General features: G+C 42.0%; 1 protein-coding gene across 1 annotated transcript in view; it reads left to right on the top strand.

The window, feature by feature from the left end:
* The first annotated feature begins 281 nt into the window (after positions 1 to 281).
* The window catches only part of LOC121604267 (voltage-dependent calcium channel gamma-2 subunit-like), a 55,905-nt gene continuing 38,498 nt past the window's right edge, over positions 282 to 17,688 (top strand). Inside the window, exon 1 of the mRNA XM_041933744.1 lies at positions 282 to 501. Within this exon, the coding sequence (XP_041789678.1) occupies positions 291 to 501 (211 nt within the window). The 5' untranslated portion in view covers positions 282 to 290. The remainder of the gene's footprint in view (positions 502 to 17,688) is intronic.

Consider the following 17,688-nt stretch of genomic DNA (forward strand, 5'->3'; position numbering starts at 1 on the left):
AAAGTCTGTTTGACCCGTCTGTTGGGCCAAACAGCCTCCAATCCTCCCCCCCAAAACCCTCACCCTCATCTTAATTCTCACCTGTTTGCTGTCCCACCCCAAAACCAACCATACGATTTCCCCCGAGCTCCCCGAATTCCCCCGCCCCCCCAGCGGCCCCCCGCTACCGTCGTCCGCCCGACACCGCCCACCCCCCGCTTTCCGAGCTGGCGTGGCGACGCAAACTCACAAATATTTACTTCCTGTACATCAAGAGGAAAGGGGGCCCCCCTTTCGTGGAATGCGGCAACATGGGCGTGTTTGACCGCGGAGTTCAGATGCTGCTGACCACGGTAGGGGCCTTCGCCGCCTTCAGCCTTATGACCATCGCCGTGGGGACAGACTACTGGCTGTACTCGCGCGGCGTCTGCAAGATCAAGAGCACCAACGAGAACGAGACCAGCAAGAAGAACGAGGAGGTGATGACGCACTCGGGCCTCTGGAGGACCTGCTGCCTGGAAGGTGAGCTGGAGATGCACTGAAGAAGCCATATATACATGCACAGATACACCAACGGCACAGGCACATCGATTCCTGCGTGCCCACACACACACATATACACAGCCCTGCATTTCCACTCACATGCCTACACGTACGCTCACATGCCCACACTATTTAGTATGTACTGCGCATTTCCACTCATGAAAATGTTCTCTTTAACCTACACGCACACCTCTGCGCTCACTTTCTATCCATCTATCAATCTATCTATCTAGCAATCTGTGAGATCATATCCTTATTTCCCAAGTATTACAGGTCGTCATTCTTTTCATTATGATGCACCTTTAATTCTAAAAATGCAGCGTTCTTCACTTCCTTCCATTCGCTGAAGTGCAGGAAGACTTAACCAAGTGTTGCAATGTTGAGTCCTGGATGCAGCTTCTGCATAGCAGGTGATTTGGATGAAGTGACCAACAAATGGCGTTTGTTTGCTCTCTTGTCCAGGGTTTGGTTCGTCGATTGGGGTCTGTCGTGGCCGGTGTGCAGATTGGGGTTTTTAATTGAGCAGCAGCAGAGAGCAGCTCGGCTCAGTAATCTTAACTGCCACACCGGACCTTGAAGGACACACATGGTCCAGTAAGGCTGACTCATGCGGCCACCAGTCCCGCTATAAACCTGTAGCTGTTGTCGTTTTCGATATGTCAAACTTAACATGGTTAGCTTCATGACAGGCTGGTAAACCAAAAATTCCAGATGTCTCAAGCAGTCTCTGTTTAGAGTCCAATGAAGATATTTAAGGCTTAATTTCATATTCTTTGATCATGTCTATGTAGGCTGTGTTTTTTCTCAGTAATCCGTCCTCCTCTTCATACTATCTTTGAGGTGTTAGCTAGCCTGTGCAAGTTTGCAACCCTTATTCCATGTAAGTCCATGTCTTTCAAAGTTCAACCAAAGCTTTAGCAGCTTGATTTGGCCGATGCAGATGGTTATCTTACCATCTTCTGTGTCCAAATTGCCTCTTTGTTGCATCTTGACTGCTGTATATGTGACAGATGGGCACTCACTGGTGTCACATACTCGGATTTTTCTGGATATGCTGTTTGTTGAACCATCATAAGAGGTTGGACTTAGCATTGGAATGTGTTTTTGCATCCAACAAAGAACATAAGTTTTGAGACATTGAGAAATCGATCCACATAGATCCACTACAAGAGGGGAGAAGGATTACTGACACCCAAAACACTCACATAGTTGTGTTAGTTAGTGCTGAAGGTCAGAACCACCATCTGGACATCGTCCTCCTTCAACTCTGTGGGCTTGTACCAAAAATTCACAACCCGTTTGAGCTTTTTGAGTTAAAATCTAGACGGCTGCATTGCTGTGTTTGAACCGGTGACTGTAAAGAAGCTGCTACACAGATTGGTTTGGGAGCTGAGATGGAGAAAAATCTGCTTTAAATGTTGCATAAACTGCTTTTTCCCCTAGAATAAAGGTGTTGGGTTTAGGCATGTGAGAGACAGAGACACATGAAAGTGGATGTGAAAGAAAGAGCAAAGTCTTAGCATCACGTCGTGTGTGTGATGCAATGTTATGTGTTGTAGCGTGAGTGCATTTGCATTCATGCAGAAGAAAAACGTGAGGTAGGATTTTAAAACCTCTGTGATCTGAGCCTGTCCCACTCCTAATCTCAACAACTGCGTCTAAAAACCCGTGAACGTCCTTAACCTGTCTCTAACTCCAGCCAGCCTGAATGCTAAATGACGACTAAACACACCTGGAGTTTTAAAGTTTGCTGCAGCAATGCAAGCGCGGGCACGCATACACACACACTTGCTGCAGAGGGTCTGGGCACACATATTTAGACCATGCCTGTGTGATCCTTCTTCATCCTGACTTGTCTACTGTCATGCACGTGCCCAATACCTTACTCACAGAACAAAGTCACTGTGCTGATGACATAGTTTCACTGCATTTGTGGTATTTCTCCCATGATTAAGTTGGTCGTCTTTAGTGACTGCTGCGAGAATAGCAGCTGTTCGTTGTTATAAATGTGGGTTTATGAGAGAAGGGAGGACAGAGAGGAAAAAATGTCTAGTTTGACCCACCTAACTGCACTTTAAAAAAAAAAAAGTTTTACCAAGTTTCCAACTTTGTGCAAACATTTTTACATGTGCACGGTGCACTAATGCTGCGTTCAGGGTATGCGGTAGCTTCTGATTGCCATTTTGGGATTTGTAAATACAGTGTAAGGAACATCAACATGGTAATTAATGACATGGCTGAGTCAAAACTCTTCCTATAGGTTGATGTTTGTCATGATAAGCACCTAGCTATTGCTCATGTACTGTGTGTGAGTGTGTGTGTGTGTGTGTGTGTGACTGTGTGCACTCATGCAAACCAGCTACATTGTTGACGCTGTGACGTGACTCTCTGTTATTGTGACCTCACATTTGTCACTTTGGTTGAGCCATGCAGCCTGATCCTGTCACACAGCTGTTTATCTGTTGTCACAAGGCCCCATTGTAACACAAATCTATCATAAGACGAACTGTTAACAAGGTCCTCACTTCACTTAATGAGCAATCATTTAACTCTAGTGGCATGTATAGCAGAGGTCCCTATGCACTAATCTTCACTGATTCTACATCAGCACTGCAGCTGGTTCGTTCTTAACCTCATGCAGGAGCAGAGAGGTGTAATGGAACACTAAGCTCTTTACAACATGCAAACTAAATTTCCTGATCTGACATTACAGAAAAATGAGCAAAGCATATGACATTTCATTTCTGAATCTTAATCCGGAAGAATTAGTGTCAATGTAATGTCAGGTCACTCATCTCAAAATGAAATCTTGCATTTTAAGTCAAGCAAAAATGCCGATCATGAAGAGTCAGAGGTTGGGGTTGAACTCTGAAGTCGTGCCACGATCTCAGCTGATGGTTTTGCATAATCACCTGCTGTTTCACGCCTCAGCTCTCCATTATACCTCACTAACTTTTAGCTAATGTTTTCTTTACTTGTGTCTGGCTCACAGCAGGTTAAGCCGTTCCTTTCCAGGTGGTCTCCTGCAGCTAACGGCAGATATCACAACACAGAGATGCTTAAATAGTAATAAATAAATAATACTAAAGATACATTTTTTTTTACAGATCTCAGCTTTCTAGCACTAAATCTTGTTTTCCTTCCTTTGCTGCATCTTTATTCTGCTGCAGAGGCTACCACTGTTAAACAGATTGAAACACGTGTGTTGTACTTCTCTTCTTTATCCAGCTAAATCTGCACAAATATATGCTATTATTTGCCCATGCATATGCAATGCATTTTTATTAGCTAATAATGTTGCTTCCATTTGGTCGGTTTGGGTTAGAGGTCACACAGACACAACATACTTAGCTTTGATGTCATCCTACAGACGGGAACACATCATACCTGGTCACATTTGTTTCCATCAATTTTACATTTTTATTGATGCTTCTCAAGCTTTGTCGAGCTTTGCCCGTGGCTACATCGCTAACCAACTGACCCTCCATGGAACGAAAAGGTCAGACGTTGGGATCGTAGGGCTGAGACAGTGATATCCTGGCCACTCCTTTGTCTAAGCGAAAGAGAAGAAAATGGCGTCCAAGCTTTTTACTGTTATGTCCCGCAGCCTGTGGCAAACCCTGCAGCCTGCCTGCAACAAGGCTCAGAGCTACACAAAGTTAGAGCGTGATGGTTTATGCAGCTGCACATCTGTGAGCGGCGCAAACTCTCCAGAATGTCCAAAAAGAAATCAAGCCTGACGCACATGTGTAGATGATTGTATTTACTCAGGCATGTAAGAACAGTATGACGTGTAAACTGGCGTAGCACAAAAGCAGAAGCTTTTTTTTTTTAACTGTGGGTTAAACAAGACTTAGAAATATAGGTTATATAAGGTTCTCTGAATTCTGGATGCAGACACAGTGAAGATAATCACAAAAGACAAGCAACAGGCTCTTTTTGGCCTGGAGTGGGAAACACTCTTAGCACTCACCTGTCAGCACAGCTATTGTAAGAGGTTGAGGACACATTAGCAAGGCTGGCTGGTAATAAACTGCAAGAAAAGTAGTTGTCACAGTATCAGACCTGAACTAACACGAGCCCCTAACTGGTTACTTATGCCAGCCCGCAGGAGAAAAGGTGTGTAAATGAAAGGAGAAATGCAAAGAGCCAACCAATCGGGTACGAGAATACCCCCACTGGCAGTGAGATGCTAATGCTGGCTGCAGACATAACCTGCCTGCAAAGATGGCAAGGAAAAGGGAGGCGACTGCTGGATGTCAGGCTCCTTTATCAGGTCACTCATCACCCGGAAAGAAACAGATGTAAGATGATCAAATGTCCATGAGAAAGGAGTTGAGCGCTTGTTCTGGGTCAGTCACTCTTCTCAATGATCGGCAGGTTTTATTTCAAGATGAACTTTGCTAATTCTGTGCAGGTGTGATGAGAGCTACCTGCAACCATGTGACCTGATTATGTAATCATATTAAAGACAAGGTCATGGGAATAAATTCATGGCTGCAAGTTTGGAGCTACTTAGACACTGGTTTGTTGTGAGTTTAAGGACAAAATGTGTTTACTTTGCAAGACAGAAAACATTAAATCTTGGCAGAAGTCGCAAAATTGTGTCAAATCACCAACACATTTGTCGATGTGAATGCAGCCACGCCAACTCACTCCATGTGATATGCTTATTTTCCTCGCTAAGTGGCTTTACTTTTCACACTCTAAGCTCACTCGGTGTCCTTGGCACTGGAGATTTGAAATGGTTAAGAGCAGAGAGGAATCTGAGAGAGATCCAGCTCGCTCTGTGTGCTTCGCCTTCAGAGCTACAGTTGCTTCATAGCTGCGTGGTGCAGAGACGAGGAAGAGAGAGGAAGAGAGGAATTGGGAGGTGTTGAGAAAGAGAGAAAAGAGGGAGAAAAAAAGAACAAGAGAGAGAAAGAGCAGGCAGCCCTGGTTTTCTGTCACACCCCCTCAGGCATCCTGTGCTATCTTTAACACACAGGCCTACGTTCTATCTAACCTATCTTGCCCCGGCTTTTAACATAATACGTCACAGTGTATGCTTTTATTTTAATGCTCGGGACACGATGTACGTGATCTGCAGATACAGTGACTGACTGACTGTTGCGGCTCTGTCGGCACGGCGACACGTCGGCATCACGAAAACTGGAAAGATCACACATGACATTTTCACGTTGAGCCTTGAGTTACATATTGCAGATTTGATTACGTTTCTGCTTTCATGCTTGGGCCTCTTCACAAATCAAAGTGTGTTTGAGTGTGTGTGTGTGTGTGTGTGTAAGGCACGCTGTCTCAGAATTGGAGTGCATTACGGCGATGACATTAATTATGCTAATAGCCATCAGCTCCGTTAGCTTTGCAGCACTGATCGTCAACAGAGCCTCTCCACGCTGCCTCTTTATCTAAAGCTCCGGCCAGTGATACGCCAGGAGAGGGAGTAACTAATTACATGGAATCAGATTACAAAAATAATCTGTTGATGCAAAGAAAAAAAAAAAGCAGACCACCTCTTTATCTAAAGCTCCAGTTAGCAGTTCAGTGCATGGGGAGCACAAATGACATGTAATCTGATTACTGAAGTAATCTGGTTGGGGAAAAGAAAAATCATATGATGTCATATCTAGCAAATTACATGTAATCTGATTGCAGAAAAAAATCACACACTGGTGCTTTATGTGAGGCTTCATTGCTTGATATGATGGGATTGGAAGTGATTATTACGAGCCGATTTAGTCAAAATTTGTCTGATAATGTGCGACCTGGGATCTGCAGGCTGCCAGATAGCAAACAATTGTGATGCTGGAAAATACAGACAAATTAAATGATGATTTAAGGAGATAGTTCTGTCAAAGCTGTTCAAATTACAGCCTGCGATTTAAAACACAAATAGGCCTAACTACCTTTCATTTTGTCCTGTTCTGACGGGCTCTCCGTCTCTTGCTCAGATTACACCTGCAAGAGTGAGTGAAGCAGAGATTTCGCCTGGCTGTTGTTTATGTCGTCTCTAGTTTTGTGTTTTCATGGCATTCAAGGAGAAATAAAGCAGTTTGAATGACAACAATTACAGTTTGCTTGTGTGTTTAAAAATGAGAGCATTTCATGTATTTGTGTAATGTATTATACATTATAGTGCTGTAAGGCTGTTTGATGCACATGTGGCAGTAATTCAGAATTAGAGAAGATTACTTGGTGTGAAGAGAATCATATCTTTTGATTGTGTATTATGGGAAACAACATTTAGTTTGTAACAGACTGGTCTGAGATAAGATGATGAGATGCATCCATTCTGATGATGTTTTTAAAGTTGGCTTGTGCTTAAGTCAGAAGAAATTCAGATTTCTAAGCAGAACAAAAATCAAAAGAGAGTCAAAAATAAGGACTAACTAGTCTAAGTAGCATTAGAACTTATATAAGATGCTGTGAAACAGCCACCACGAACAACACGCCAACGTGTGCCGTCTTAAAGATGGAAAGGAATAATCAGACAACCTGATTTTCCAGTGGAACGACTGTGTGCTAAGAAACACCAACAGACGAGACGAAGCCACGTTGATGATTCTGCTCTGAACTAGGTTTCGGTGTCAGGCTGCAGAACGCGCCTGAGAACCGAACACTCGATGAACCGATGTTATACACAGTGACGGTGTGCACCTGTGATGCTTCTGTGTCATTGTCGCCCGTAAGATCATGAACTTACAAAACAGTAACATCCGTCATGATGGAAAGGCATATTAATGAACATCTGGAGGTGACGTCCATCACTTCATTCACCTTTCATTTACAACGACAGAGAAAATGCATTATTCTCACACATCACAAGCAATCAATTTAAAGGAGAGCAAAGGTCAGAGCCATAGTCCCTTCATAAAAATGCTAAAAGATGTAACACGCTATTTATGGTGCATGATGGAGGAGTGCTGGGTAAGGAAATAAGAGCCATTGTTCTGCCTCTGCACTGAGGCTGGCAAACAGTCAGCATCCAGCAGCGCTCCGTGGGCGTGCTGTTGTTGATACTGTAATAGAAGTGACTGACAGGTCACGGCAGCTGTCAAACCTCAGCCGTCAATGTGCTGCAACCACCCAACTCCAGGAGACTCGTCTTCACAAGGCGACAGAAATTATTTTCAACTCAATAGCTTATTTAAAATCGTGAAAATCAAAGACTTTGTTTTGAACAACATGTCTTGGTGTGTTTTCCTCACATGACACCATAATACCTTTAAATGCAGTAATTACAATGCTGCCGTCAGATCCAACTGATATTAGTCAACACTCACAAAGCGCAATAATACATTAAGAGTCCAGTCAATGACTGGATGTCACGATGAAGTGTAATCACTTTGGTGGTTTATGTCTAAATACCTGTAAAAACTAGTGACATCAGACTCAGGTATAATTTAGAAGTCCAAGAAGCAGGATACATTTCAGTGACGGTCTAGTGTCCATGCAGCTCCTGGAACATTATTGTAATGTTAATACATCTTACCTTAGGATATTTTAGCATTTTCTTCCCCTTTGTTCGCTTTAATGTTGGGAAATTCATCTCATATCACACCGTCTGACAGTATTTTATGTATCAGCTTGTTATAGGTGTTCATTGAAGAAGTATGATGTTTGAGGATTCATGATTTTTATATCTTGATCAAATATTTAAAGATATTGTATATGACTGTATACAATATATCGCATACAAATATCTTAGATATTCTTGTGCATCGTTTTGTATGAATTATAAACTCCTGAATACTTCAGGATCTCAACTAGATTTTAAAATGAAGTTCTGTGTGTTTGAACAAAGTTCAGCCGAACAGCAGTTTGTAACGACTGGCGAGTGTTTAAATACGGCAGCTTTGGATTACAGCACTGTCTTTATCTTTGTGCACCTAATCTGGTTGAACTGGACCGTTGAAATTGGCTGTGACACTTAGAGCATCACAGACAAATAAACAGACACTGTATTGCTGCAGTTCCAAACAGATTAAAGTACACAGGATGAACATCACATTATACCTGGAAATAGTCCATTCTACACCTCTACTATCTTTATCAAGTGCACATAGAGTATTAAACTGTCCAAATGGGTATATTTGTGCTCATAATGGCATGCACTTGTATGAAAGTATACACACACACACACACACACACACACCACACACACGTTTGAGCCTCCTGATATCCATGCAGCCATCACACGTCCCCTCGCTCCCCACACTCCTCCATCCAGCAGCTATCAAGTCTGCTCCAGTTGGATTCGCTCTGTGTGCCTGTCATCCTGGACGGATGGCCCCGTGTCGGTGGTCCAGCTGTGGAGGCTGGCTCCAGAGATCCAGCCTGTCGCGGTCTTCCATGATGGATCTTGCCTCAGGACAGTCTCTCGTTCCTAGGCACAGACCCGAGCTGCCCCGGGGGCCCCAGCCTTGACAGGTGGAGCTCAGCAGGCTCTAAATGCTGCTATTAATCTCCATCACGGCGGGTTTGAGAGCGAGCGAGGTGTGTGTGACAGGAGATATGTTTCTGGGAATGAGGTGTGAGTGTCTGAGAGCGTGTGCTCTCTCTCTCTGTGTGTGTTTGTACTAGCATTCAATTTTAGGTTTCATCACACTCAAAATCATTTTGTTGCTGGAGACATTTGAACTGTTTGAACCCTTGAAAACTGCGCCACATTTAATAGTTTCCATCTGTGCAGCAGTGGCCTGGATTGACAAAACACATGATCCTGTCGGTCATCTGGGAGAGCAACCTGTGGGCCTTTGAAACCTTTTTGATGTAAAACCCAGTTGGCCCTTTGTAAATTTACAAATGTCAATTTAAGAACAATGTTCATTTTCCTAAACTATGACGGACACATGTTGTCTGTGATGGTTTCCTCATGACGGCTGTGATAGAAGCAGAACATTTATGATCCATGTGCAAAAGTCAGCTGAGTGTTATTCTAGCCTTTGAAGAGAGAGATGAGTCACACAATTATGGAAACATGGTAGCATTGCTGATATAATTGACACTTGCAGAAAATAGGCATTATACATCTTTTTATCTTCATCTTTTTTTATCTGTTTGCAAGTATACGTGCGTATATGCTTGTATCCGTCACACTAAAAACCTGTTCAGACAGTAGAGGACTCACTCACTGGGAGGATTAAGCTCCTAATTGGGGACAAAAATTTGATTCCCACAATGTGAACAGTTTATTTAACATTAACATTAAAGGAAAATCCCGATATTTTAAAATTTGGGTCAAAGTTTGAATGACCCATAGTCAAAATGGCCACAATCATGTAACTGAAAAATTCCTTTAAAATTGGAGTTATTCTTACATTTAGCTATAGCATACATGTACCTTACACGGTGTACTTGTATATGCATACTTGTGCACATACATCTGTGCGCGCACGTATTGACTATATTGTAGGGACGTAAACATGCCCACACAGCGTATGTGTGAGGATTATCTTGTGCCTTGTATGCTGTCACCATGCACACACATGCACATGCTAATGATTGCTTGTGCACGCTCAGCATATACTGTATATGTTGGAATGCGTAAGTAGACGGCATTGAATGTCAGGATTATAGTTCAAAGTTAATGTCTCTGGTCTAACATGCCTTTGCCTCAGTATCATGACACAGCTCTAGTGTTCGTGCATGCATTGAACCTGTGAAATGCGGAATGAAGCTTCCTGGCTGATTATGAGTGAGTAGGTTTTAATAAAACTCCTACCTAACCTAATCCATTTATTTTAACTGAACATCTGATCAAATCAAAGAATATGAAACAAATACATCACATTAACAAACAGCCTTTAACTTCAGCTAAAAGCCTGCATTGTAGACATAAAACGAAGCATGATCTGCAACAGAATGGCTTGATTCTTAAATTAAACATATTCAGAAATTGATTTTGCTGCATGGCTTGGGACATTTTTTTTCCCCATCATGTTTCTTTTCGACTATCCATCATGTCCCATTTTAGAATTTGGGCAAAAACCAACAACACAGTGACAGCACAGTGAGTGGTACATGTTCTCTAAGATCCCATCAGATCAGCTGAAGGTGGAGGAGAGAACTTTCTACGTATAAAACATATATAATGCTGCTTCGAACGAACTTTACCTGAGCAGGACTTGAACACACATTTAAAAGAAATGTGTTTTTCTTTAAATAGAGCAGAGATGTTAGGGATGTAATGTCCACTCATACCTTGGGATGTCAGCTAAGAAGGTACCTGCCTTTTCTACTCCTCTTTCACTCTACAGTTTGGGCTTCATAGCCTTTTGCTCTGTGTGTTATATGGTTGGTTTTTAAATATATTTCTAGTTTTGTGGATATTTTTTAGAAAAAAAAATTAATTTCTTTTGAAATATCGGTAAAGAAATGGTGTATATTTTGAACCCTGACTGTACTGTGAAGCTGAAGGAATTGTATCAGGCTCCGGAGTATCTTGTGATCCATTGTAGTGAACAGTTTAATTATTGAAAATGTGATCTTTCATCAGCAGGTATGTTTTTACAGCATGTTTTATTATTATCTTTTATCACGTAGAGGTGGTGAAATCCTCCATGACCTTCTCCTCATTAGCTAGTTAATGCAGTCACTCCACCTTCAGTTTGCAGCAGCTTCCCTCGCTCTCTTTCACGGCTGTGCGGGGTATCTACGGCCACATGATGCTGCGTAACTATGGCGATGCAGCGCCCTGTTGGCAGCACAAGGCCGCCTGTCAAACAGGCATCACGGCCTCTCAATCAAAGGGACTGTTTACGAGCTCTCACACACACCTGGGACTGACACACACTCCACTCCTCACCATGGGAGCGACATCAATCAAACACACACACACACACACACACACACACACACAAGCACACACATACACACACACACAAACACACACACTAACACACACAGGAGGATACAGAGCATATTTATATGCAAGAACATGCATACACATAGATACAGGTGGAAAGGAGGCGTGAGGACATGCAGAGTTGACATGCAACAAGCGTTCACATTGTGTTTAATATTTAAAAATTGTTACAACTTTCTCATAAGATCGTCAGAATTTCTTAACACAATGTGCATCGCATGATTGTTTCTCACTATGTGCACTATGATCCAGATCCACATCCAGATTAAACGTGTGTAAGAATGTTCTACTATTAAAACAAAAACATCTGAAGATGGTGCTTTCCAGTCAACAGCCTCACTGCAGACTAGAAAGCACTGAAGTAAATGATAGAGGCAGCTGTTGGATGGCTGATCAGAACAGAGAAACATCACCCTTTGGTTGAACTGCTAATACATTAATTGTAAGGGGTCATAAGCAAAAAGGTTGTTTTATGGCATAGTGTTTCACAGTGCAGGAACAGGAAATCATGTGTTGAGTTTTAACAGCGTTCTCAGTCATTGAATGAGACTTGCTCTCCAAAGCTGAATATGTTTCACCAGTTCAAGACCATAAAGGGAAATCCTGACTTACTACTTCTCATTTCACAGTGGTAAGAGTTTGTTAAAGTCCTAAAACCTGCAGGATTTTTGGGCTATGGGTTCCCATTTCAGCTCTGCATTCTGCCCACGCTGGGTCTTCAGTTTATGCAGAAAACAAGGACCGTTGCTCACATGAGTCTTAATGAAAGAAGTAAATAATAGTAAATTACATCCTGTTTTCACAGAATGGGAACAAATTAATGAGTCAGTGTTTTACAGGGGCGTAATACTGTATTATGTCATGTTCCCAACTGTATTGGCTTTTATTAGTGTGGACATAACTTTGGAGAAGTTTGACCAAAGATTTTTCCTTCTCATATTTTTTCATTTTAAGGAGTTTAGAAGCCTGAAGTGTCCACTATTACACAGGGGGGGAAAGATAGAAAAGCGAATACATTATTTTGTGTAACATATATTTTTTCTTTCTTATTCCCTTAATTATCTTGTGACCCTTCATTGATTGGTTTACACTGAGAACGACTGTCTTACAGTATAGTAACAGCCTGTGTGATTTCCACCATAATAACAGAATGGCCTGTGCTGTGTTTCACAGTGGAGTCCAGCGTTTTATAGTAGTAACAGTATGTCACGCTCTTTGTTTTACAGTATAGTAGGTTGAGTGTGGTGTAGCACAGAGCTGTTGGCACCTCCACACAGTCTGTTTAACGCCTGGTGGGAGAGGTGCTGACAGGCCGACTGCTCCCTAATCCTACAGACATCAGGAGCCAAACGGAATGACCGGGGAGCTTAGTGTGTGTGTGTGTGTGTGTGTGTGTGAGCAATATGTATATACAGTATGTCTCCTTCTGCGTACATACACACACAGCTGACTCCAGCGCTGTTAGCATTTGATTGCACCACTTTTATTAAACACTTGTGCAGTCATCAGACTACAGAAAGTGAGACTCTTACATACGTCTGCCATGTTTGTGTAAAGGGTCTATTGAAGTTGGCTTCCGGAGCCATCAGAGCCTCTGGTCCCGCCCACCATCAGTCATAGTAGAGTGATGGATCGAGCGAGCTGCTCTCAGCGGGAATGCAGGGTAAAGCTTCTCCGTTATGGAGTTCGTCTTAGTCGTAACATATGGTCAGGCTGATGGAGCAACAATGCTGTCATCTGTAAGCGTCATGAGTCATAAACACAGTGTGTTCCCTGTCTCACTTGCCTGTAAATGATACATGAGCTTGCGATATGCATCAGAGAAGAAGCCCCAACACACACACGCACACATATACACATGTTACAATACACAAACACATTTCTGAACATATATACACACAAACTCACCAGCTATTCCAGATGCTAAAGGGTACCATGTGCATCTGTATGAGACAGTGATGCTAATGATAAAGCATCTGTATTTGATGCTCAGGGAATGAGAAAGGGTTGCACGTAATTATGTTCCCATTGACATTCTTAACAGCGCTAATAACTGAAAATCCAGCCTTGGAACAAAGCCATTCTCAGTGGTGTGTCACGTGGCTATTTGTTTTGTAATAGCAGCCAGAGATTACAGCTAAAAAGTTGAAACAAATTACCTGCATGCGATTTCATGCATGTGGAAGACTCCCAAGTTCTGTGCTGTTGAGGACTGTGTGTTTGTGTCCCACGTGACATTAGGGCATCCCTGCTCCACTTTCTAATCAAAGAGGTCAGAGTTCAGAGGTTAAAGGTCAAATCTGTTGTCTTGTAAGGTCAAGCGATGTATTATGTATAGAGACTCTCTCTCTCTCACACACACACGTGCAGACGATACTAGAGACTGATGACTGCTCATCGACGCTGTTAGATAAAATGAGTGTGATAACCTAAGTCCACCGTTCAATAACTATATAAATATGAATTATCTTACACAGGTGTTACCATTTGAGTGAATTTTACATTTGGATGAAAGCACATGAATCAGTCGTTTCAGCACACGACAGAAACAGGAATGAACAGTAGATGTGCACTCTGAACATGTCATAAACATGCTGCTCTAAAGCTGTAAGATGCCATTTATGTATCAAACAACACATATGCTGGGTACATTTTTAATAAGAGACAAGCTTTGACATGTCATACTTGCACAAATTGCCAAGTAGTTACCGGTTAGTCTGAAGAAAATCACCATAAATGATTGTAAACCATGAAGTGCATCCAGTCATTTCTGATATAGTTTGTCAGTTGTGCACAATTCCTTTTTTGAGCCCGTCCTCACCAGAACGACCGGTACAAGAAGGTTAATACGAACCTTATTTATGTTTATTGTCAGGCGGTGACATGTGGTTGTCGTAGTAATTATGGGAGCAAGAGAGGAAGTCAGCTGACATAGTGTAAAGAGAAAAGAATGCCCATGTTGGGAGGAAGGTAGGGTGCCTGGATGGGTCAAACAAACACAGGACCTTCACCCAGAAGACCGCTGTTCATGTCCACTGTGGAACCAAGAGTCACCAGTGACCCCTTTTTAAGTTACAAGTAGTTATGTTTGGTTTTGAGTTAAGTTTTGGCACCTCAACCTAAGCAAACTGTGACAGTTTCACAATGTCAAAAACGTGAAGAGGAAGGTCTGGTATGACGAAGGTCAGCCTTCATGAAGGTCCACCTTCGTTGTGCTGGCTCATTTCGGGAGTCCCGGGCAACGACCTATTCAGTCGTTAAGGTATGAGGACGTGTTGTCTTTATTCCTCTCATTAATGTATAGAATAATGTGTAGAAGAAATGGCCTTTTGTTGACAGTATTTTCAGGAAATGCCATTATCCTGTTTAAGCATATTTTAACTTGTCAAATCTGCCTCATCTTCATGAGGACTGTTAGGAACTGAAACCGTTCTTGGGGTTAGCTCCTGGAAACGTTTGGTCAGAAAGTCTAATCACACATATAGAAGAGTGCTTATTGTTATTTGACAGCGTAGTCTACTGAATGAAATGTGGGGCTCTGGATGCTCAAGGACAGACCGCATTGTTTCTTGTGATGATCAAACCTTTCAGTTAGGGATTGATTTCCAACAGCTAAATGACCCTGTCGCCCTGCAGATAGTTCACAATCAGTCAAAATCAGCATATGCCTTCAACATGAAGCTATGAGAGAGAGTCCATGAATATGTTGACCATGTTGCAACCGCTGATCCAGTCACTGTATTAGATGAGGATGTAACAAATAGCTCTATAATGTGGTTGTTGACAGTGCGAGAAGCAGCCAGATGTCTTGATGACATAAAATGAAACCCAGCGAGGTGTCAGGTTTGATTCATCAGATTTTTATGGTCAGCGGAATGAGTTTACAGCTACGCGCCAGATGTGGCTAACTCACGTTAACGGTAATGGTGCAACATTAAGCAGGCTATGATGAACTCTGGTGTCTGTGTTTTATGACTGGTGGTCTGCAGTAAATCCGCGCTGTGTTTATGTACTGTACAGTGTGTGTTTGTGTGTGTGTGTGTGTGTGTGTGTTTTTTTTTACTTGTTTGGGTGAAGTTGTATATGAGAATATAAGAATCTGTGTGTTGAGGAGTGATTCTCTGTGCGTAGATGCATTAAATGTGTGTGTGTGTGTGTCTTTGTGTCTTTGTGAGGACCGAGCTTTAGACCTTGAAAACGAGGACATTTTGGAGTCTCCTCACTTCTTCAAAGGGCTGTTTGAAGGTTTAGACTTTTAAGCTCCATGACAGCAAATGTTTACAATCAGCGTCTTACAATCAATGACGTCCAACATGAACCAACATTTCTGCTAAAATTATACCAGTTTTGTTTTTTCATAGGAGAGATGTCTGGAGTTAGAAAGAAGGGAGCTGCCAAACTACGGTAGCCTACGTTAGCCACTGCTAGCATAACACAACTTTCCATTCTGGGTTGCAGACATCAAGTTTTGACAAGGAAGAGGTATGTATGGAATAAAAAGGTGATATCTCTGGTTCTGTGGCATCATTACATTTTGACACTTTAAGAAAAGAAAAGAAAAACTAGCTCTTGTGTGGTGCAATATAAATCACTGCAGTACTTTGTAGGAACAATCTTATGATGCAAGGTTGCAGAGTTGCATCTCTGAACTGGATATTAAAGGTACCATCATGACGTTCCTGAAAAAGGCTCTTAAATTATACATGTAGCCATTTTTGACTTTGACCTTTTTTCATCTTACTATCAACGCCATCAATTTTCTCCAGTGTTGCGTAAGGTAGAGGTACTTTATTCAGCAGGGTGAAACTATCAGCGTGTTAACCCCAAAAGTGCAGAGAAGGCAAGCAGGTAGCGATTACTATCATTGGCAGGTGAGCATTTTCCTGAATGAATCCGTCACAGCCTTTCTGCTTTCAGTGTCACAGTCACGGAGCAAAGGCTTGTGTACAAGGAGGAAATAGTATAAAGGAAATTTAGCCTGAAGAAATGAAAACAGACCACTATTCAGATTTTGTAATTTCCATGAATTATCTGAAGGCTGTCCTGTCATAAAACAGTACCATTGCTTAGCCTTTTGGTCGCATATATAGTCTCAGGTGTTGCTTGTAATGGTTTAATCTAAGTTGGTTCCAGCAATGCCCCAGATTTATGTTGGGCAAGACATATCTCCATTTGGTTTTCCTTAAGGCGGAAGGACATTTCTTGTGTATTGTGTGTCTTCATAACATAGTTTAAATAGTCTTTTGTGTGAAGTCATGGATGCACTGGAAAAGTTGTATGATTACATGTTTAGAAAGGACTCTCTGTTGGTCATGTGCACTTCATTTCTGCAGTACTCATCATCCCTGCAGGGACTAAATCGGAGAGTCACAGAGAGACATACAGCAAGTGTGTGGAAGGAATCAGTTACTGACACTTTTAAACACTCACTGATCAATTGCAGCTGCTAAAGGACCCAGTAAAAGACTGTAGGTTGTATTGGGCAGGTGGTGTTGTGTGGTGCAAACGTAACAATGAGCTGCAGTGTTGCACATCTTATGGCACATCCATTATTCCACCTGTTTGTTAAAGCTGCTTTATATTCTTTCATTCTTGTTATCGTGTTCAAGGTTCAAGGTTTAAGATTGCCTTTATCGTCATTGAGCATGGACATGTCAACGAAATGTGCATTGCAATGCGTTAAAAAGAAAGATAATAGAATAAAATAAACTGACATGCAAGAAAAATATGCATAAATGCAATAAAATATATTAAGATGCAGCTTAAATGTTAAATACACAGAAACTGCAGGTGAGGGTGGAGGTGAAGGTGGACAAAGTGCAGTGTGCAGTGGCTCATAGTCCTCACAGTCTCTCACTACAGTGAGTGGCTGCCAGGGGTAATAGCTCGTGTTGCCACGTAACAAAAAAAAATAGGATTTAGAGCCGGTCTATCTGTCCTCGAACATTCTCCTGTTGCACTGTGACGCTAAGTAGAACTTTATTGAGTAAAAAACATCTGACACCTACTTAACCAATTTTCTGTTACGTAATTGGGATGAGAATTGAGTATTTATTTCGTGAGCCCAGTCAAATGTTTCCACCCAGTATTTCCAGGGTGATGCAAAAATCAATTCCTTTGAAAAAATATCTTTAGCTTTATGCATAATATGCTTTTTGTACACACAAAAAAACACTTATCAAAGTAAGTTTTTGGTTCAAACTCCTCTAACTGGATATATAATTTCGAGGGTGTATTTTCCCCACATTATCCGTATCCGATTATCCATCATCATCCAGATGACTTTTTAGCCCCTCAAC

The sequence above is a fragment of the Chelmon rostratus genome, chromosome 3 (assembly GCF_017976325.1).
Source record: "Chelmon rostratus isolate fCheRos1 chromosome 3, fCheRos1.pri, whole genome shotgun sequence".
In the NCBI taxonomy this organism is placed as follows: Eukaryota; Metazoa; Chordata; class Actinopteri; order Chaetodontiformes; family Chaetodontidae; genus Chelmon; species Chelmon rostratus.